Source organism: Podarcis cretensis (genome assembly GCF_951804945.1).
Source record: "Podarcis cretensis genome assembly, chromosome: 4".
Lineage (NCBI taxonomy): Eukaryota > Metazoa > Chordata > Lepidosauria > Squamata > Lacertidae > Podarcis > Podarcis cretensis.
Genome location: NC_137173.1, coordinates 3,460,815 through 3,484,282, shown reverse-complemented (window position 1 = coordinate 3,484,282; position 23,468 = coordinate 3,460,815). Strand labels below are relative to the sequence as shown.

The 23,468-nt window shown below is 46.5% G+C and overlaps 2 protein-coding genes and 1 long non-coding RNA gene across 8 annotated transcripts in view; 1 reads left to right on the top strand and 2 right to left on the bottom strand.

Annotated features, from left to right (window-relative positions):
- LOC307215182 overlaps positions 1-23,468 on the bottom strand; it is a 207,672-nt gene that overhangs the window by 56,989 nt on the left and 127,215 nt on the right. The window lies entirely within an intron of this gene.
- LOC307214688 (uncharacterized protein) overlaps positions 1-23,468 on the top strand; it is a 193,246-nt gene that overhangs the window by 47,559 nt on the left and 122,219 nt on the right. The window lies entirely within an intron of this gene.
- The window catches only part of LOC307214670 (uncharacterized protein), an 86,665-nt gene that overhangs the window by 12,566 nt on the left and 50,631 nt on the right, over positions 1-23,468 (bottom strand). For 4 of the 6 annotated variants that reach the window (XM_079973506.1, XM_079973510.1, XM_079973507.1 and 1 more), the window contains one exon: positions 7,129-7,255. In XM_079973506.1, the coding sequence (XP_079829632.1) occupies positions 7,129-7,255 (127 nt within the window). Of the gene's footprint in view, positions 1-7,128; positions 7,256-8,153; positions 8,237-8,520; positions 8,603-8,802; positions 9,296-23,468 lie in introns of all 6 variants that reach the window. The other 2 variants (XM_079973508.1, XM_079973509.1) reach the window with 1 other exon arrangement.

The window sequence follows — 23,468 nt, the reverse complement described above, 5'->3', positions numbered from 1 at the left end:
GGCGGACAGGCTACCACCACATAGGCCCTTTGACTGCCAAATCAACTTGCTCCCAGGGGCTCAGCTGCCGGTGGGTAAGCTGTATGCCATGTCTGACAGGGAGATGCAGGAGTTGTGAGACTTTATTGACAAGAACCTGAAAAGAGGTTTCATAAGAGAATCTAAGGCAGTGGGGGGCAGTCCGGTGTTCTTTGTGGACAAAAAGAACACTAATCAGCCCAGATTGATTGTGGATTATAGGGCGTTAAACCTTGTATCCGAACCTGTGACCTTCCCAATGCCCAGAATTGATGATATTTTAACACGGGTGAGGAAGGGGAAAATCTTCACCAAGCTGGACCTCAGGGGGGAGTACAATTTGATTAGGATGAGGGAGGGGGATGAATGGAAAACCACCATGTTACCCCCCTGGGGGCCCTTGAGTACTTAGTCATGCCATTTGGATTACAGTCAGGCTCCGCCTGTTTTCAAGCCTTCATGCACCACGTGTTGGGTTCCCTGCTGTACAAGAACTGCGTAGCATTTCTGGACGACGTCCTAATCTATTCGGACAATGAGAAACAGCATGTCAAGGACGTCAGGGAAGTGCGAAAGAGACTGCAGAAGCACCAGTTGTGGGTCAAGCTGGAGAAGTGCCAATTTCACGCCAGGGAAGTTGAATTTCTGGGGTACAAGTTGTCGGACAGGGGCCTAGCTATGGACCCCAGCAAGGTGCAGGCGGTGCTGGACTGGAAGACCCCCAAAACACGGAAGGATGTGCAGAGGTTCCTCAGGTTCAGCAACTTCTACTGGAAGTTCATCAAAAACTTTGCCCACCTGACCGCACCCATCACGGATTGTCTCAGTAGCAAAAGGAAGTTCGTCTGGACAGAAAGTGCCCAACAATCCTTCGAAAGACTAAAGAAGGAGTTCGCTTCGGAGGAGCAACTTCTGCACGTGGATCTGCAGAAGCCAATGAGGCTGGAGACCGACGCATTGGATCGGGCCGTCGGAGCGGTGTTGTTGCAGCCGGGGGGGGCAGCAAAGCTTGAGACCATGCGCTTTTTTTCCGCGGAAGCTGAGCAAGTCGGAACAAAACTACACGGTGTATGATCGCGAACTGCTTGCAATTTACGCAGCCTTTCAGCAATGGAGACATCTGCTAATAGGGGCCCAGCACAAGATCCAGGTGTGCACGGACCACAAGAACTTGGAATACTGGAGAACGGCTCAAGTTCTCAACCAGAGACAGATTCGATGGGCACAGGAGTTCTCCAAGTTCTTCTTCGAGATCCGGTATATGCCGGGAGAAGAGAACGTAAGGGCAGACGCGCTGTCCAGGAAGCCAGAGTACACGGAAGGAGAGGGACCGCCGGAAGTCAGACACATGTTCCCAGAGGAACGATGGGTGTGTGGGGGAGCGTTGGTTGGGAAACGAGAACTAACCGAGCTGATTCGCCACGACGAATTCGCTCAAACAAGAATCAGGGAACTCCGGGAAGCAAGGGAAAACCAGGGAGGCTTTGAGGAAAGGGAAGGGCTGCTGTACTACAAGGGGGCGATGTACGTACCAGGGGAGACCTTGAGGGAAAGGGTGCTCAAACAGCTTCACGACAACCCAACGGCGGGGCATTTTGGTCAACACAAAACCATGTTGCTGGTTACCAGGCAGTTCTGGTGGCCAAGGGTGAGGGAAGATGTACGAGAGTATGTACGTGGGTGTGACCGCTGCCAATGGGCTAAAGGGGAGAGGGCTGCCCCCGCAGGGTTGCTGTAACCCTTGCCCACACCGGGAAGACCCTGGGAGGTGGTATCTATCAATTTTATGACAGATTTGCCCAAGTCTAGAGGGAAGACAGCAGTCATGGTAGTAGTGGATCTGCTAACCAAAATGTGCCACTTCATAGCTTGCTCACATGCAGTAACGGCAGAGGAAACGGCCAAGTTGTTTGTTGATCACATCTTCAGGCTGCATAGGGCTCCTTCGAGGGTCATCTCGGATCGCGGGAAACAATTTACCTCGCAGTTCTGGAGGAGGCTCATGAACTTATTGCAGGTGGAGGTGGGATTCTCAACGGCGAGACACCCGGAAACCAACGGGCAAGCAGAGAGAGCGAACAGTATTTTGCAGCAATACCTACGCTGCTATGTCAACGAGAGACAGAACAATTGGGTAGAGAGACTGGCGCTGACTGAATTTGCGTACAATAACGCTGAGCATGTGTCCACGGGAATGAGCCCGTTTATGGCCAATTATGGGTGTCACCCCAGGGCCTTTCCCAGGAGGGGGGAGGAAGGGTGGAGCGTGCCTGCGGCAGAACAGTTTGTGGAAGAAATGGAGGCCCTGCACCAGCAACTTAAGATGAACTTGGAAAGGGCCAAGGAAGTTTACAAGAGGCAAGCAGACAAGCGCCGCCAGGAAGGGGAGACTATAAGGGTGGGGGACCGGGTGTGGTTGTCCACCCAAGGGCTACCCTTTAAGGGAGGCTGCAAGAAGCTAAGGCCAAAACGGCTGGGACACTTTGAGGTAACGCAGCAAGTGAACCCTGTGGCATTCAGGCTCAAGTTGCCAGACAGCATGAAAATCCACCCGGTGTTTCATAGGTCCCTACTCTCACCATACAGAGGGGAACGGGAGTTCTGGGGGGGGAGAGGGGGAAGGCATCAGACACCCGCAGGTAGAGGAGAGGGAACACCACAACCAAGCTATGGAAATCCTAGATTCACGGTGGCGGGGGCGGCAAGTGGAGTACCTGGTGACTTGGGAGGGAGAACCCGAGTCAGAAAACACGTGGGTTCCCGCGGGGGAGATAGATGATGGATATCTTGTGGAGGAGTTCCACGACAGGTATCCGGGTACGCCCAAACCGATAGAGAGATTCTGGGAGGAGCAATTTGGGACCACAGACGAGGAAGAGGATTTTGTGGGTTTTCCCACTTCCGAAGAGGAAGGAGGAGAAGCGTCAGGAGGAGGAGGAATCGGACTGGGAAGCCCGTCCCACACGAAGAAATCGGAGCGGGTGGGAAGCGCGGTTTGAGTCCTCGGAGGACGACGGCAGCTCCTTCCAGGGATTCCCTGCATCGTCGGCTGAAGAGGGAGACGAAGTTATGTCACAGGGTTGGGCCGGGGGTGGAGGGGGTCCTGGGAGGGAGGTGGATGTCAGGGAACTGACATCGGAGAGAGAGGTGGAGGCAAGGCTCCCGAGCGATGCAGGAGAGGGGACCAGCAGAGGGGAAAGAATTCAGCGCAACACCAGCAGAGAAGGGAGGGAGATGGAGGATTCGGAGAGGGGTCTCCAAGACTCTTCACCCGAAACTAGTGGAGAGAGCGCAGGCACACCTCTGCCCAGTCCTTCCTTGCGCAGAAGGGTTCCGCACAGGGAGAGTAGGTGGAGACTGGGCGTCAAACAGCTTCTATGCTGGAAGAGGTTCAAGAAACGCCCACTGACTGACCGGTCACGGAGTGGAGGGCTGTCAGCCAAGGCATGGTTAGCCAGGCAATCTAGCCGAAAGTAACGGCAACTTACGCACAAGTAACCCCTTATAACCATTACAACACGGAACAAGCACCTGACAAACAAAAGGGGTTCTCAACAGAAATGTCCCGATTCGAATCTGATCTTGTAAATTCTTGTAAATTCTAAAAGAAAAACTCTTTCCAAAACTTATCGACTCCTCCTTGACTGGACAGTCAAGGAGGAGGAGGTAACAGTGGCAATGGTGAGGTGGTCCCAGGATTTTGGCCATTCAATAACCATGGCCCAATGGGAAAATTTATGGAAGATCAATTGGAAATTCACAAACTGTTACACTACTAGAGAGAACTTTCAAAAAATGCAACATCGATGGTATCTAACACCATGGAAACTTTCCAAAATGTATAAAAATGTGTCAAGTAATTGTTGGAGATGCAGAGACTCAGGAATATTGTACCATATGTGGTGGATATGTAGGAAAATAGAGGTATTCTAGGAGAGTATACATGCAGAAATGCAAAAAATGCTAAAGATCTCTTTCAATAAAAAACCAGAGGCCTACCTCCTGGGAATAACAGATTAGGATATTCCACAAAAGAGGAAGAGTATCTTTTTATATGTGACGGCGGCAACAATAGTTTTGATCGCAGCAAAATGGCAGAGTTATGAAATCCCCTCTATACAAGATTGGATCCAAAAGCTGACAGTATATGCCGAATTAGATGGTTTATCAGAAAAAATAAAGAATAAATCAAAACAGGAATTTGTTTCAAAATGGGAGGTTTTCAAAGAATATCTGAGAAATAAATATAGTAGTTTAAATTCTGTCGCAGCATTCGAGGAACTTCAGTAATAGTTGCAAGGTAGATATAAGAAATTAGATTTATTAAGAATAAGTTTAATTATGATAAAAGTGTGTATTGGCAATAAGTAATATGAATTTGAAATATGGAATAGACGGGAGGTTGGGTCTTTAGTGTTAAGACCAATAGATGTTTTCTTGTTTGCTAAGAAAATTATGTGTCTATGGTTATTTTTGTAATTTGTGTGTAATTTGGTATTTGTGTTTTTTTTCTTTTTTCTTGTTGTATAAATAAAAAACTTTATTTTTTTTAAAAAGGACACTACCTTGCTTGGTAGTGATGGCATGAAAAACACGAGTTTCTTTAATCGGAGAAGAGGAGAAGAATCAGAGAAGCTTCTTCTTGCATTGCACCGACTGTGAAACACCCAGACAGTGTGATGATCTGGGGTTGTATGGCAGCAAAAGGTGTGGGCAGAATTTGCGTCATTAATGGGAATATAAATGCGGGAAAATGCATAAACGAAATACGTGAGCCCAAACTGAAGTGTTCCGCAGGGGATCTTTTCCCAGATACCGAAGCATTTATATATTTTCAGCAGGATTCAGCTCTATGTCATGTTGCTGCTGTGTGCAAAAGGTACATTCAAGATAATGATATTTCACTGCTGGAATGGCCTGGGAATAATAATAATAATAATAATAATAATAATAATAATAATACATTTTATTTATATCCCACCCTCCCTAGCCGAAGCCGGGCTCAGGGCAGCTAACAACAATAAAACAGTACAACAGTACAACACAACACTCTAAAATCATTCATTATAAAATTAATTCAAATCAAACCAATGGCAACCATTGGGCCAGAGCTCCGTGAAGATTGCCAAAGGAGGGAGTCAGGCTGTGCCCTGGCCAAAGGCCTGGTGGAACAGCTCTGTCTTGCAGGCCCTGCGGAAAGATGTCAAGTCCTGCAGGGCCCTAGTCTCTTGTGACAGAGTGTTCCACCAGATCGAAGCCACAGCCGAAAAAGCCCTGGCTCTAGTTGAAGCCAGCCTAACCTCTCTGTGGCCTGGGACCTTCAAGATGTTTTTATTTGAAGACCGTAAGTTTCTCTGTGGGACATACCAGGAGAGGCGGTCCCGTAGGTACGAGGGTCCTAGGCCGTATAGGGCTTTAAAGGTTAAAACCAGCAGCTTAAACCTGATCCTATACTCCACTGGGAGCCAGTGCAGCTGGTATAGTACCGGATGAATGTGATCTCGCAGCGAAGACCCCGTAAGGAGTCTCGCTGCAGCATTCTGCACCCGCTGGAGTTTCTGGGTCAGTCTCAAGGGCAGCCCCACGTAGAGCGAGTTACAATAATCCAGTCTGGAGGTGACCGTCGCGTGGATCACAGTGGCTAGGTCAGGGCGAGAGAGGTAAGGAGCCAACTGCTTAGCTTGGCAAAGATGGAAAAATGCCGCCTTTGTTATAGCTGCAATCTGCACCTCCATGGAAAGGGAGGTGTCGAAGATTACACCCAAACTCTTAACAGACGGTGCTGGCACTAATTGCGCCCCCGCAAGAGATGGGAGTTGCCCCCCCCAACCCCATATCGTCCCGTCCCAGCCACAGGACCTCTGTCTTCGAAGGATTTAGCTTCAACCGGCTCCCACGTAACCATCCAGCCACAGCTTCCAAACATCTGGTCAGTGTGTCTGGGGCCGAGTCAGGATGGCCATCCATCAACAGATAGAGTTGGGTGTCATCAGCATACTAATGGCAACCTGAATAGCCCACACTTTAGTCCATACTGAATAGCCCACACTTTAACCCAATCAGAAATCTTTGGAGCCGACTAAAGAAACTTGTTATTCAGAAGCAACCCAGCATTAAAGCCCAATGAACAGAGACAATAATTCAGTCTTGGTTTCACATTATTACAGCTGCAAAACTAAAAACTTGGTTCACTTCATGGGAAGGCGTTGTAAGGCCGTAATTAAAGCTAAAGGTTACCAATGGTTACCAAAGGTTTCACATTTTTTCTTTATGACTGCTGTTCTAATAAATACTCCTTCATAAAATTCATTGCATTATATTCTTCATTAAATTATCTTTCCATTGCTATATAATTTTATGGTATTACTCCACACAAAAGTAGTGTTATGAGCCACCAAACCTCAGAAATACACCTTTCAAAATAGGTTTCCACAATTTTGGCCACTAGTATAAGTTGTTCATTTTAAAGTTAAAGTTCTTTATATATGGGATCAGATTATTATTATTTATGTTTCATTTTTATATGTGTGTTGGAAGCCGCCCAGAGTGGCTGGGGGAATGGAGCCAGATGGGCAGGGTATAAACAAAAATTATTATTACTACTACAGTGGTACCTTGATTTAAGAACAGTCCTCTTCCGGAAAAGATTAAGTTTGTAAACCGAGGTACCATTGTTTCATCATCACCATCACCACTGCTACTACTACCTGAGATTCCATAAGCCTAGCTCTTCTCTGGGATGAATTTTGTTTGGCCCAGTCATGGCATCCCCGCCATCTCCAATGTCAGTCATCTCTTTGGGTCAACCCAAGACTGACAGGAGCAAAAACAAAAGCAGAAAACCTGAAGCTACTATCTTTCCTAACAATTCTGAAGCTGACATTGAAGATAGCCTGGGCAGTTCAGACCAGCCCAATCGTGGTAAAAAAAGGAATAATCTGAGGAAGATTGTTCAAAGAGAAAACTGTAATTTACTGTTTATTGTGGGGGTGTTAGGTTCCCAGGTGTTGTAGGGGCCACTATTGAGCTCTGTGAAAATATGTGAGGTTGGTCTATAGACGTATTTTTTGAATTTCCAGGCAAACAGGACGATCCCACAGGGAGCCTTACCAAGAGAGGCCACGATCCCACGATTCTCCTCCATGACGTCCTTATGCAGAGCTCTCTGGTCAGGATCCAGCAACGCCCACTCCTCGTCCGTGAAACAAACAGCAACATCTTCAAAGCACACTGGACCCTAAAAGAAAAAGTGAAATGTCCGCCTCTGAGACAGCAGAAATATGATCTGCTCCACAATGCTCTGGGGTTTCCTTCCTGTTAATTGCAGTGTTTCAATAGGATTAATTGCAGTGTTTCAATAGGATTGCTTTGCTGCACATTTTAATTATGGGTTCTGCGTTTTAATTATGGGTATTTGTCTTTGTGCAAATAGGTGTTACTCCGCCTTGTGTTTTCCAAGTCATTCTGCCTACCCAAACATTCTAGTTTCCTCAATGGAAGGATCCACTTTCTCCTCTCCTCCTGAGCTGTTCCAGGAAGGTTCCCTCCCAAAGCCCTAGAGCCAAATTCCAGCGGTTCAGGGTGGCATGGAGAGGGGGAGGAATGGGGGGCAGGCCCCATTTTTCATCTGATGGGGCTGGTTAGGTGAATCCAGGCCACTATTTGTTCTTGTTTGTCAGCTGCTTAGAAAACAATTTTAGCATTCAGTGATTAATTAAAATAAGCCTATTTTCGTCTCCTAGCTCTGAGAGACAAGCAGGAAGGGTGGCTTCTGGCAGAAGGAGAGGGAGCCACCGGTGGCTCCTCCTTCTCCTGACTCACATCAGCCTCTCGACCTTCCTCTCCCACTCGCCTCCTTCCTCTTCTGCCTCTGATTCTGCACTGCATTCTGCCACAGAGTCTCCCAGCTCACTAAGCCCTGTTACCCTTTCAGCTTCTGACACCTCCTCTTCCCAGGCTTCTCCTTCTTCTCCCTCTGACCGCTCATCCTTCCTCCACCTCCACTCCTTCGGCTCTGAGCCATCTTCCCTTCCTGGTTCCCCGGCTGCTTCCTCCCACCATTCCTCTGTGCCCAACCAGTCCATGACATTGCTCCATCCCTCGGCCTCTGTCCCCACAAGGCAGCTTCCCCTGACCTGATCTGGTTCCACAGCCGCTGCTTCTCTTCTGCCCCCATGAAAAGGCGGATCAGGAGGTCTTGCTGGCATCATTCTGTCACCTGCAAGAGAAAAAAGGTAAGCAGGGCGCCAGGAGTGCCTGCTTCTCTCACAGGTGAAACAGGGCATCTCTAACTACAGATGGGCCTTTGAGAAAGACTTACCCACTGAGAGCATTTGGATGTTTGTGCCCATTTCATATGTTTGTTTGTGCAGAGATACATCTCCCCTCCTCTGGACCCTTGTTCCCAACTGTCTCCCCCCAAAACAGGATGAAATGAACCCTCAGATGTGTTGGAAAACCAACAGAATGAGACCAGTGGAGAAAAACCACCTTCCTCCTTACCCAGTGGCCTCTCTCTGGTGTCCAACGGAGGCCTCTCTGCCTCACAGGAATCCAGGTCCATTTCTGCAAAGAGATCCATTTCCTGAAAGAGCAACAAGGATTCAAAACAGAGAATGAATGGTGAGAAATGTTAGAAGGAGAATGACAAAGACTTAAAGGGTGTTATATCTCATTCCATGGATGTCTTCCAAGAAAAAGGATGGGCCATCAATAGAGCATTATGGGATGTTTTCTGTCCTGTTTGGAGCCCCTTGGGAGTATCCAGAGGAAAGTCTCTCTCACCTGCTTTCTCTCCTCTGCCTGACTCAGGAGGAAACCTTCGGCCAGGGCCACCGCCTGCGAACTGGTCTCCGCTCCGCATTCCCTCACCCAGCTCTCCATCTCCAGAGGAAGGACAGCCAGGAACTGCTCCAAGATCACCAGGTCCAGCATCTCAGCTTTCGTGTGCCTTTCTGGCTTCAGCCATTGGTGGCAAAAGTGGTAGAGTCGGCTGCAAACCTCTCGGGGTCCTTTGGCCTCCTGGCAGCAGAACTGCCTCAACTGCTGGCTCTGCACCTCTGAGCGGAGGGTGTCCTCCTCACCCAGGATCTTCTGCACAGAGTTTTCCCAGAATCCCCCACTGCTCCCAGTTTGGCTGGCATGGCCTCTTCCTGTTCCAGGGCCAGCTGAGTCTCGCACATCCATCTGTGCTCTCAGGAAGCCTCTGAGAGATTGGAAGAAACCCTTTGGTCTTCTGCCAAGTTCTGTCTGTCTGAATGAGAAGCTCTAGCAAATCCTACAAAGCAAATACATTGTTCTGTTACAGAATTTGTAGGACAGGGGGGGGAAATGGTTCCCTGAGTCTTGCTGGAAACCAGGGCTGGACTGCACCACATCCCAGACCATGAGCTATCTTTTTGAAAAGGAGGAGGAAGAGGAGAAGAAATAAATCTCTAGCCTTCAAGCAATGCAGAATGTGGAGGCAACGGAAGGGATTTCTGCCAGATTAATCAACCTGGTTTCTGCTGCCTTCCAGTCAATGCATGAAGTCAGAACCGAATGACAAAGGAGTCATTTGTATCTTGTGGGAAATGGATGCTTGGCTCTAGTGGGGGTCCTCACCTGGTGGGGGTCCTCAGGAGTTGTTCCCCCCACCCCCCCACCCCTGCTTCTGTCTCCTTTTCTTGCACTTGGATTCTCTGCCCCTCTCAAGACAGTCTCCTGGGGTGGGGTCCCTTTTTCTTTGCTCTTAGGGCCAGGTATGTATCTGGCCAACCCCCTGAGGGCCAAGTGGGTGGGGCCAAAGACACCTTCATTGAAATATAAGCGGCTAATTTATTATTATTATTATTATTATTATTCTCTTAGATGGCTGAACACACACACAGCCATTGATGCCCAGGTCCCTGGAGGCTCGGTGAGTAGCAGCGTCCATTTCCGGCTGGTTTTCCATCAACAATCCCTTTGGGACAGAGAGGATGTGGTCCTGGGATGCCCTGCTCTGGGTGCGAGGGGATGGCTGCAGTGACATCCGTGGGGAGCTGCCCTGGGAGACACTGGGAAACTGGTCCCCAATGCAGCAGCCAGACTCTGGGCTGGGATCCCTCTCTTTACTCCTGGCGTCTCTCTCCCACCTTTTTTTTTGGGGGGGGGCTAGTCCACCTCCTTGTCCAGCTTTGGAAAACCATTTGCACATGTTTCCTCGGTTGTGCAATGAGGCTGAGCGAATTCACACAGAGTTAAAGTCCCAGGGACTCCTTTGTTTAAAGAAGGGAGATTTCGTGGGAGTCAGGGATCCTCTGATCTGCAGGAAGGAGAGCGTGGCAGACCTGGCCCCTCCCTGGCAGGACCCTCTCCTCCTCCCTGACTTGGGGTTCCCCCCCCCCTGCAGGAGCAGATCAGCCCCCCAGGCCCCCTCCCCTGCTGCAGCCCTGGGGACCCCCCCGTCTCCCCACTGCACCCTCTGGGGGGAGAGAGAGGAGACTCACCAGATCCCAGGAGGGGGAGAGCGAGGCAGCCCTTGCAAGAGAGACCCCAAAGCAACACCCCCCCTTCCTTGCAGGGAAGGACTGGGGAGGGGGGGGGCCTTGGCTCTGGAGGACCAGCCCCCCTTGCTTCCTGGCCTCTCTAGGAAGGCAGCTCAGTTCCCTTTAACCCTTGCCAAGCCGAGTCCCTCCAGCTCAGCCCTCTCTCCCTTGGCAGAACCTCAGATTTTTACTATTTTTTGTGGATTTCGGGGGGGGGGGACGACTTTTGGTTGGACTCTGAGCATCTCCCTCCCTTAAAGAATTTGAGGTCTACTTTTAATCATTTTAATCATTTGTCTACTTTTAATATGTTCTATGTTTTAAACGTCCCTGAGAACTCTTGATGAAGGGTGGTATATCAACGTAAAAAATAGTAACAACCACCATCCTTTTTTAGTCCATTGAATTAGCAAGTAAGCATTTCTGGAAAGGGAAATGGCATACTATTGTATGTTTGCATAGGAACATGCATAAGAAAGTTTTGGTTATTCATGATGAGAATATGATTTATTTTGAACTTCGCTTGGTACCTCCTTGGTAGCCAGTGCAATTATTTCTGTGTTGCAAAATATGAGTCAGGTATATCAAAAAGCAACACAACTGAAGTCTCTGAAAATTTCTGAAAGTGCTTAAATGAATCATGGTGCCAGACTTTCCCCGGTGGAGAACAAGCTGTGAAACTTTGTTGTTGTTTGTTGTTGTTGAGTCGTTTATTCGTGTCCGACTCTTCGTGACCCCATGGACCAGAGCAGGCCAGGCACTCCTGTCTTCGTGAAACTTTGTATAATCAGCAAATGTCCAGTTCTCAAGTCCAACTCTGAACTCTGATGAAGTGTTTCCAGATAACAACTACTGTTTTATTGAATTCTTCATCAGCCAATTAGTTCAACACTCGAAGTTAGAAAGATTTCTTCATTAACCAATATTTTTTCAAATAGATATAATTACATGAGAATGAAAAATACTCTGGAACAGTGCTCAGCTTGTTCTCCGCCGGGTAAAGTCTGCCACCGTGATTCATTTAAGGACTTTCAGAGACTTAAGTTTGTTAGTTTTGATGTTTTGAATTATTCTTATAAAGTTTTTCACATTGTAATTGTTTCTGGCTGAGTGCTGAGTGTGATTATTTCAGCAGGGCTCGAACTCAGGACCCGCTGCCTTGAGGGACATCTAAGAGCAGTTGGGCAGGGGAAAGGTCTCCCTTGGGAGGTGGGGGACTCTCCTTCCTTGGAGGTTTCTCAGCAGAGATCGGACGGCCATCTGCCCTGGATGCTTGAGCGGAGATCCCTGCACTGCTGGGGGTTGGACTAGATGACCCTGGGATCCCCTCCTCTCTCTCCACTCCGGAATTCCAGGAGGAGCTTCCTTGCCTCCAGCAAAGCCCCTTTCCCTGCAGGCTCTTCCTCTGGTTTCTGGCCAAGGGAGGGAGATGCTCAGAGTCCAGCCAAGAGCCTCACCCCCAAAAGGATATCTGGGCATGGGCGGAGCCGGGGGGGCAGCTGCCCCCCAAAATGCATAACAAATAATAAGAATCTGAAGTTCTGCCAAGCGAGAGAGGGCTGCGCTGGAGGGACTCGGCTTTGCAAGGGTTAAAGGGAAGTGAGCTGCCTTCCTAGAGAGGCCAGGAAGCCAGGGGGGGCAGGTCCTCCAGAGCCAAGGCCCCTCCCCCCCCCAGTCCTTTCCTGCTTTGGGGTCTCTCTTGCAAGGGCTGCCTCGCTCTCCCCTCTTGGGATCTGGTGAGTTCTTCTCTCTCCCCCCAGAGGGTGCGGTGGGGAGACGGGGGGGGGTCCCAGGGCTGCAGCAGGGGAGGGGGCGTGGGGGGGCCAGATCTGCTCCTGCAGGGGGGGGGACCCAAGTCAGGGAGGAGGAGAGGGTCCTGCCAGGGAGGGGCCAGGTCTGCAACGCTCTCCTTCCTGCAGATCAGAGGATCCCAAACTCATTTGGCCCTCCGCCCCCCCCCCTTTCAGAAAAAAATCTCCCTTCTTTAAACAAAATAGTCCCTGGGACTTTAAATCTGTGTGACGTCACTCAGCCTCATTGCACAACAGAGGAAACATCTGCAAATGGTTTTCCAAAGCTGGAGGAGGAGGTGGACTAGCCCCCCCCAAAAAAAAAGTAGGAAAGAGAGGCCTGGAATAAAGAGAGGGATCCCAGCCCAGAGTCTGGCTGCTGCATTGGGGACCAGTTTCCCAGTCGTCTCCCAGGGCAGCTCCCCACGGAGGCCACTGCAGCAATCCCCTCGCACCCAGAGCAGGGCATCCCAGGACCACATCCTCTCTGCCCCAAAGGGATTGGTGCTGGCAAAGCAGCTGGAAATGGGCGCCGCTACTCACCGAACCTCGAGGGACCTTGGCATCAGTGGCTGTGTGTGTGTGTTAATAATAATAATAAGAAGAAGAATAAGAAAATAAGAATAAAAAATTTCCAGCTTATATTTCAAGGGAGGTGTCTTTGGCCCCGCCCACTTGGCTCTCAGGGGGTTGGCCAGATACATACCTGGCCCTAAGAGCAAAGAAAAAGGGACCCCACCCCAGGGGTCTGTCTGGAGAGCGGCAGAGAGTCCAAGTGCAAGAAAAGGAGACAGAAGCAGGGGAGTTGGGGTGGGGGGAGAACAACTCCTGAGGACCCCCACAAGAGCCAAGCATCCATTTTTCACAAGATACAATTGACTCCCTTGTCAGTCACTTCTGACTAAATGCATTGACTGGCCAGAAGTAGAAACCAGGATCTCACAGAAATCCCTTCAGTTGCCTCCACATTCTGCTTGAAGGTTAGAGACTTATTTCTTCTCCTCTTCCTCCTCCTTTTCAAAAAGATAGCTCATGGTCTGGGATGCGGTGAAGTCCAGCCCTAGCTCCCAGCAAGACTTTTCCATGCTTGCTCAGGGAACCATTTTTTCCCCTGTCCTACAAATTCTGTAACAGAACAATGTATTTGCTTTGTAGGATTTGCTAGAGCTTCTCATTCAGACAGACAGAACTTGGCAGAAGACCAAAGGGTTTCTTCCAATCTCTCAGAGGCTTCCTGAGAGCACAGATGGATGTGCGAGACTCAGCTGGCCCTGGAACAGGAAGAGGCCATGCCAGCCAAACTGGGAGCACTGGGGGATTCTGCGGAAACCCAGTGCAGAAGATCTATGGTGAGGAGGACACCCTCCGCTCAGAGGTGCAGGGCCAGCAGTTCTACTGCCAGGAGGCCAAAGGACCCCGAGAGGTTTGCAGCCGACTCTACCACTTTTGCCACCAATGGCTGAAGCCAGAAAGGCACACGAAAGCTGAGATGCTGGACCTGGTGATCTTGGAGCAGTTCCTGGCTGTCCTTCCACTGGAGATGGAGAGCTGGGTGAGGGACTGTAGAGCGGAGACCAGTTCCCAGGCGGTGGCCCTGGCCGAAGGTTTCCTCCTGAGTCAGGCAGAGGAGAGAAAGCAGGTGAGAGAGACTTTCCTCTGGATACTCCCAAGGGGCTCCCAAGAGAACATCCCATAATGGTCTGCTGATGACCCATCCTTTTTCTGGGAAAGCATCCATGGAATGAGATCTCACACCTTTCAAGTCTTTGTCATTCTCTTTCTAGTATTTCTCCCCATTCTCTGTTTTGAATCCTTGTTTCTTTCTCAGGGAAAGGATCTCTTTGCAGAAATGGACCTGGATTCCTGTGAGGCAGAGAGGCCTCCGTTGGACACCAGAGAGAGGCCACTGGGTAAGGAGGAAGGTGGTTTTTCTCTGTTTGGTCTCATTCTGTTGGTTTTCCAACACATCTGAGGGTTCTTTTCATCTTGTTTTGGGGGGATACAGTTGGGAACAAGGGTCCAGAAGAGGGGAGATGTATCTCTGCACAAACAAACATATGAAATGGGCACAAACGTCCAAATGCACTCAGCAGGTAAGGTTTTCTCAAAGGCCCATCTGTAGTTAGAGATGCCCTGTTTCACCTGTGAGAGAAGCAGGCACTCCTGGCGTCCTGCTTACCTTTTTTCTCTTGCAGGTGACAGAATGATGCCAGCAAGACCTCCTGATCCGCCTTTTCATGGGGGCAGAAGAGAAGCAGCGGCTGTGGAACCAGATCAGGTCAGGGGAAGCTGCCTTGTGGGGACAGAGGCCGAGGGATGGAGCAATGTCATGGACTGGTTGGGCACAGAGGAATGGTGGGAGGAAGCAGCCGGGGAACCAGGAAGGGAAGATGGCTCAGAGCCGAAGGAGTGGAGGTGGAGGAAGGATGAGCGGTCAGAGGGAGAAGAGGGAGAAGCCTGGGAAGAGGAGGTGTCAGAAGCTGAAAGGGTAACAGGGCTTAGTGAGCTGGGAGACTCTGTGGCAGAATGCAGTGCAGAATCAGAGGCAGAAGAGGAAGGAGGCGAGTGGGAGAGGAAGGTCGAGAGGCTGATGTGAGTCAGGAGAAGGAGGAGCCACCGGTGGCTCCCTCTCCTTCTGCCAGAAGCCACCCTCCCTGCTTGTTTCTCAGAGCCAGGAGACGAAAATTGGCTTATTTTAATTAATCACTGAATGCTAAAATTGTTTTCTAAGCAGTGGACAAACGAGAACAAATAGTGGCCTGGATTCACCTAACCAGCCCCATCAGATGAAAAATGGGGCCTGCCCCCCATTCCTCCCCTTCCCCCTCTCCTTGCCCCCCAGAATCCCTTCAATTTGGCTCTAGGGCATTGGGAAGGAACCTCTACAGAACAGCTCTCGAGGAGAGGAGAAAGTGGATCCGACCATTGAGGAAACTAGAATGTTTGGGTAGGCAGAATGACTTGGAAAACACAAGGCGGAGTAACACCTATTTGCACAAAGACAAATACCCATAATTAAAACACAGAATAAAATAAGCACCCATAATTAAAATGTGCAGCAAAGCAATCCTATTGAAACAACACTGCAATTAACAGGAAGGAAACAACAGAGCATTGTGGAGTAGATCATATTTCTGCTGTCTCAGAGGCGGACATTTCCCTTTTTCTTTTAGGGTCCAGTGTGCTTTGAAGATGTCGCTGTTCGTTTCACGGACAAGGAGTGGGCGTTGCTGGATCCTGACCAGAGAGCTCTGCATAAGGACGTCATGGAGGAGAATCGTGGGATCATGGCCTCTCTTGGTAAGGCTCCCTGTAGGATCGTCATATCTGGCTGGAAATTCAAAAAATACGTCTATGGACCAACCTCATATATTTTCACAGAGTTCAACAGAGCCCCCTATAACACCTGGGAACCTAACACCCCCACAATAAACAGTAACTTACAGTTTTTTCTTTGAACAATCTTCCTCAAATTATTCCTTTTTCTACCACTATTGGGCTGGTCTCAACTGCCCAGGCCATCTTAAATGTCAGCTTCAAAATTGTTAGGAAAGATAAGTAGCTTCAGGTTTTCTGCTTTTGTTTTTGCTCCTGTCAGTCTTGGGTTGACCCAAAGAGATGACTGACATTGGAGATGGAGGGGATGCCATGACTGGGCCAAACAAAATTCATCCCAGAGAAGAGCTAGACTTATTGAATTTCAGGTAGAAGTAGCAGTGGTGGTGGTGATGATGATGATACAGTGGTACCTCGGTTTACAAACTTTCCGGAACAGGACTATTCTTAAATCAAGGTACCACTGTAGTAATAATAATAATTTATATTTATACCCCAGCCACTCTGGGCGGCTTCCAACACACATATAAACATGAAACATAAATAATAACAATCTGATTCCATATAAAAGAACATTAACTTTTAAATGAACAACTTCTCCTAGTGGCCGAAATTGTGGAAACCTTTTGTGAAAAGTGTATTTCTGAGGTTTGATGGCTCATAACACTACTTTTGTGTGGAGTAATCCCATAAAATTATATAGCAATGGAAAGATAATTTAATGAAGAATGTAATGCGATGACTTTTATGAAGGAGTATTTATTAGAACAGCAGTCATAAAGAAAAAACGTGAAACCTTTGGTAACCATTGGTAACCTTTAGCTTTAATTACGGCCTTACAACGCCTTCCCATGAAGTGAACCAAGTTTTTACTTCTGCAGCTGTAATAATGGGAAATCAATGTTGGCTATTTGCAGTATGGTAGCGCTGCAGAGAGCTTGCTGGGGAGACCATGCATTAAAAAGGGACTCAAAAATAACTTAAACAAGGTTTCAATTAGAAAAACAAAAACTCCATTTACACTAAATACATCAACAAACAACCATGACCCAACCACCAACCCATCCCCCAGGGTAATGGGAGAGCTAGGTGCTGCTCCTTATATACTACACCCAAATGCTGACACACCTTAATCAATACAATTCAGCAGCACCTGCTATGTTTCACAGCTGTAAAGCTGGGTCTCGTTATTTTGCTCTGGCCCTTGCTCTGGCCCCTTAAAGACATACACATTGGGTGGAACAATGATGAACCTTTACATTTAAAGAAACCATTCAACATTTCCCCTGCGGTTCATCATTGTGAAACGAAAACATAAAGCATATTTTGTACATGTCTTTCATGTGTAGCCTTTGGAAGTGCTTTTGTAAAAATGTCCGCAATTTGATTGTTACCTGGAACATATTCAAATACAATCATTTCATCAGCAATTAGTTTCTTTACAAACTGCAAACGTAATCTTAAGACTCTAGTGCGCTGCGTATTGGTTTCTGAACATAGGATAGCAAGTCCACTCTGGGAATCAAGGTAAACCTTTACTGGTAGTGTTACTTGCATCTGTAGGTCTGCGAATACTTGCAGATACCATTCTACATCACGAGTGGCCTGAACACATGCACATAATTCACTCTCTGTTGTGGAGAGACAAATAATGGTTTGTGTCTGGGACTTCCATTCAAATGGACAACCGTTATAACAAAACACCATACCAGACACACCCCTACAATTATTTTGTTCCACTGCATGAGATGCATCGCAGAAAATTTCAAAACCTTTGTCAATAGTTGATGTAAACTGCAACCTATAATGTTTGGTATGTTTAAGGTACATTACCACTCTCTTAAGAGCAGAGAAACATTGTGTAGTGGGCTTTTCCACAAATTTTGCCAGAAAGTGAAAAGCATAAGTTATATCTGGTCTTGAGATTCTTTGAATGAAATTTAGCTTGCCTATAGCAGAACGATACAAAGTTTTGTTAGGGAATGGCTTATCTTCACCTGTAAAGGTGAAACCACACACCATAGGCGTTTCCTTCCCATTTGCATTTTTTAAACGTAGCATTTCAACAAGGTCATCAATTTTTGCAGTTTGATGAACCAGAAAAGATCCATTTTTGCCTTTCTCAATTTGCATGGATAAGTAATTTTTACCTATGCCTAATTCCACCACATCAAATTTCTTCTGTAACTGTGAAACTACCTCTTCATATTCCTGTTTAGTTTTTGTAGAAATTAACACGTCATCTACATACACACATATCTTTGTTACAGAGTTTGCCCTTTCCTTTATAAACACACAGTTGTCTGCCTTTCCTTGTGAAAAACCAATATCCAGCAATTCTTTTGCTAAAGTTTGGTGCCAATTCCTTCCACTTTGGTGCAGACCATAAAGGGATTTATTTAATTTGCATACCAAACCTTCAGCGGCGTCTATGCCTTCAGGGACACGCATAAAAATTTGTTCTTTTAAATCTGCAAACAAATATGCAGTTTTTATATCTAGGTGATAAACAGAATGTCCACATTGTGATGCATCTTTTAACAAAAGCTTAACTGTTTCATATTTTACACTTGGTGAATAACGCAAATCAATCTTCACCTGGAATTTGTTGAAAACCCTTAGCAACTAATCTTGCTTTGTATCTTACAACTTTATTTTTGTCATTCATTTTAACTCTATAAACCCATTTTGAATCAATAAGTTTCATATCTGGGGTTTGTGGTACAAGAGACCAAGTGTTATGCTCTTTTAAAGAAGCTATCTCAGAGTTCATAGCTTTATACCAGTTTACAGCTTGGTGCTTAGGTAAATTGTGAACATCATTGTAGCTTTTTGGCTCAAAAACCGCCTTATTGGCATACACAGTATTAAAATGTTCATCCGCAAAACGTTGTGGCTTCTGCCTCTTTCTATCTGAACGTCTCAGTCTGGAAGGAGAGTCAGACTCCTCAGACTTAATGGGACTAAGTGAACTACTAGTTTCAGGTTGTAAATCATCATTGTCAGACTGAAGAGGTGCCTGTAGGCTAAGCTCACGGTCAGAAAACTCAAGAGAATCTAACCTCTCCTCGGGTGCCTGTGACTTTAAATCATCAAACAAATTATCAGATTCAACAGGCTTTTTGTCTTTTTCCATTAATTCAGAAGCACCATTTCCTGCTGCTGCTGCTGCTGCTGCTTCCTCTTCTTCCTCAGTACTATCTATACCGTCAGTATCTTGGAAAACGGCAACTCCATTCCAATTTACAGTTTGTATCATGCTTCTGGTAATATGAAATTTGCCAGTTGCTGGTATGTAAATTCTGTACGCCCCCTGCTAGTAGCCCATTAATTTTCCCTGAACACTACGCTCACCCAATTTCTGCGTAGCGGGATAATGCATAATTACATCTGAACCCCAAATGCGTAGGTATTTCAGATTAGGGCGTTTTTTAAACAGCTTCTCATAGGGGGTGACATCTAAACCAGAATGATAACTGCGATTTCTAACATAACAAAACACATTAAGCGCTTCAGCCCAAAAGTCTTTGATCAGATTAGCATCGTGCAGATACGTTTTAACCCCTGCCTGTAAGTCACGCTGCACAACTTCAACAAGCCCATTTTGCCAGGGACTTCGGGGGCAAGATAACTCATGAGTAGTCCCCTGCGCTTCCAGGAATTTCTCAAAATCCTCAGAAACAAATTCTCCGCCCCGGTCAGAAAACAGGTTCTTAATTGGTTTGTTAAAGTGCGTTTTTACCCAGTTGCAAAAAACTTTGTACTTCTCAAATGCTTGGGACTTCTCAGCTATTGCATGTCAAACAATATCTACTATACTGGTCTATGAGGGTGAGCCAGTACTTTGAACCTCCTAATGATGGTGGGAGTGGCCCAACTCAGTCACAATGTACACACTCAAATGGCTCAGTTACTTTCCTATCTGAGCACCTACCCTTGCGTGCAACCTTAATCTTATTCTTGCAACAAGATAGACATTGCATAAAGAATTTACATGGTTTTAAGTTGAGGCCATTAACAATATTCTTTGTCTTAATTACATCAACAAAATTCAGGTGTCCTAGAATTCTGGGCGCCTCGTGGACACACCCGGAATGAGGCCTTACATTCCTCAACCCCTGGCTTGACTGTGCTGCTCTGCAATTTATAGGCGATTGGGAATAGGTGCGAAAATACAGTCTATATAAACCATCAGAGTCCCGGGCATACAATAGATGTTTGTTCCCCTCAAAAAACTCACACACTGAATTTAAGAAACGCACACTTATGCCTTGACGAGCAAAAACACCTTACTGATAATAAATTGTCCACTGATGGGCAGTATATGCAGTTTGCTATTGTAATGTTTAAAGAGTCAAGTTTAACAGTACCCCTGCCAAGTGACTGCAAGACTTGTGAATTGGCTAAATGTACATTACCAATTTCCTCTTCGAAAGAAATAAACAAGCTCAGCAAATATGCTGAGAGGCTCCTGAGTCCACAATAAAAGACTTCCACTTGGCACCTTTAATTCTTTTATGATCTGCAGTCCGAGCGTGAAAAGCTCGCGGCTCGTTTCTGTCTTTACGGTACGATGTTGACTGCTGGGCTGACAACCGTGACTGACGAACAGAAACAAGCTTAGGAGTACTTTGCTTTCTTTTGGATCTGCAGTCCTTTGCAAAATGTCCTTGCTTATTGCAGAACCAACAACGCTTGGCAGCTTTAAATGCAGTTGTATCACCACAAGTTTGCATATGGCGTTCCTCATTCTTTCTGGAAATAGGAGTGCTTATGGCACAAGTCTCCCTTCTATCCAACTCGCCCATTAATCTTGCCGTTACCCCTTCCACAGTTAATTGCGCTGGTGGAACGGCAGATATCTGGCTAGCTATACCATCAAAGTCCTCGTTAAGGGAACAAAGAATGATAAAAACATACTGAATATCAGGTATGTCCATGTCCCTTCGAATTAATTCGCCGCGTATTGCCTCCAGACGTCTCAAGTGTGCTGCCAAATCACTACCAGGCTGCAACTTAGTCTGGTACAACTGCTTGAAAAACGTCAATGCAGACGCTGACTCTTTTCTAACATGCACTGCTGCAAGACTGTCCCACATTTCTTTGGCAGTTTTCTTATTCCTTATATAGACTACTTGCTGGTCGCTGACTGCCAAATTAATTATTGCCCTGGCTTTCGCATCTCCTTTCGACCAAGCATTTGTTACAGGGTCAGGAGGGTCATCAGTTACATAGGTCCATACTTCTCTAGAGGTCAAAAGCGCCTCCACTCGAAAAGACCATAAACTATAGTTCTCATCTGTTAGCTGTGGAAAGACCAGAGCCTTCTCAGCTTCTGGAACCCGGTCAACCATTCTGGAACTCTTCCAGACCCACAGAACTACACTAACAGGAGAAGGAGTTTTCAAACCTTTCTCAGAGTCCAAAAATATGCAGTCATCCACTCAGCAGCTGGGCCCCTAACCAAAGATGTTGGCTATTTGCAGTATGGTAGCGCTGCAGAGAGCTTGCTGGGGAGACCATGCGTTAAAAAGGGACTCAAAAATAACTTAAACAAGGTTTTAATTAGAAAAACAAAAACCCCATTTACACTAAATACATCAACAAACAACCATGACCCAACCACCAACCCATCCCCCAGGGTAATGGGAGAGCTAGGTGCTGCTCCTTATATACTACACCCAAATGCTGACACACCTTAATCAATACAATTCAGCAGCACCTGCTATGTTTCACAGCTGTAAAGCTGGGTCTCGTTATTTTGCTCTGGCCCTTTCTCTGGCCCCTTAAAGACATACACATCGGGTGGAACAATTTAAAGAAACCATTCAACAATCTAGACTGAATTATTGCCTCTGTTAATTGAGCTTTATTGCTGGGTTGCTTCTGAATAACAAGTTTCTTTAGTCGGCTCCATAGATTTCCGATTGGGTTAAAGTGTGGGCTATTCCCAGGCCATTCCAGCAGTGAAAGATCATTATCTTGAATGCACCTTTTGCACACAGCAGCAACACGACATAGAGCTGAATCCTGTTGAAAATATATCAGTATCTGGGAAAAGATCACATGCGGAACACTTCAGTTTGGGCTCACATCTTTCGTTTATACATTTTTCCGCATTTATATTCCCATTAATGACTCAAATTCTGCCCACACCTTTTGCTGCAATACAACCCCAGATCATCACACTATCTGGGTGTTTCATGGTCGGTGTAATGCAAGTAGGATGTAAATCTTCTCTGATTCTTCTCGCATATTTCATGCCGTCACTACCAAGCAAGGAGATTTGGGTCTCATCCCTCCAAATAACACTGTCCCATTGTTCCGCTGTCCAGTTAACATGGGTTTCATCTTTTCAACCTTTGTTGGAGAGATAACAATGGCTTTTTCCTTAGAACTCTAACATTTAGACCAAATTTGCACTCAACGTCCCATTACATTGCACCATATCATCTTGTATATACCCAGATGATTTTCTTCTGTCATGTAGGCACAGTCTCTCCATTCTTCAATCGCCAGCTTTGGTTTAGTTTTTCCCAATCTTTCATCTAATTTCTTCATAACTGTAGCCTTGTTCACTTAATAGTACAATTTTACATCACTTTCTGGGTGACCAGTCAACTCTTTGTGCCATTTTTTAAAAATTTGATTGTTTTTCAACCTCACTAAATGACCAACTTGATAGCAATCACCTAAGACACTGACAGAAGTCAACCTAAGCAAGTTCTGCTTCTTTTTTCTGGTTATTTGGCTATAAGGTTTGATAGAATATGAACAAACTTTGTTTGATTGCATTGTTGATTGCATTCTCGATCAAATTATCTTTCCATTGATATATAAATTTATAATATTACTGCAAAAGAACTACACTTTTTTCCAAAAGTCTTCCACAATTTTGACCACTACTTTATATCAAACAAAGCAACATTCAACAACACATCAGAATCTCATAATAAATATGTTGGTTAATGACAAGCAATACAGGTAACGAACACACACGCAACTCCCTTCAATACTTCTCCATTTGTTCCTGAGGCTCTAATCCCTTTTTCTCTCCAACGCAGATTGCGATGAAACGGAAATCGAGAACAAAGGTGACCACGACGAAATCCCCAGAGAGGAGAAGCCACGCAAAAATTTGGAGTGTGGAGAAAGCTGTAGTCAGAGCTCCAATTCCACTTCCCATCAACAAAATCTCATTGGAAAGAAAGTCTATCAGTGCATGGAATGTGGAAAGAGCTTCACTGATAGCTCCTCTTTCACTTACCATCAAATAATTCATAGACGGGAGAAACCATATCAGTGTGTGGAATGTGGTAAGAGCTTCAGTCAGAGCTCCTCTCTCACTTCCCATCAAAGAATTCATACAGGGGAGAAACCCTATCAGTGTGTGGAATGTGGAAAGAGCTTCAGAAAGAGCTCCCATCTCACTTCACATCAAAGAATTCATACAGGGGAGAAACCCTATCAGTGTGTGGAATGTGGAAAGAGCTTCAGGAAGAGTGCCCATCTCACTTCCCATCACAGAATTCATACAGGGGAGAAACCCTATCAGTGTGTGGAATGTGGAAAGAGCTTCAGTCAAAGCTCCTCTCTCACTTCTCATCAAAGAATTCATACAGGGGAGAAGCCCTATCAGTGTGTGGAATGTGGAAAGAGCTTCAGTCAGAGCTCCTATTTCACTTCCCATCAAAGAATTCATACAGGGGAGAAGCCCTATCAATGTGTGGAATGTGGAAAGAGCTTCAGGAACAGCTCCTCTCTCACTTCCCATCAAAGAATTCATACAGGGGAGAAGCCATATCAGTGTGTGGAA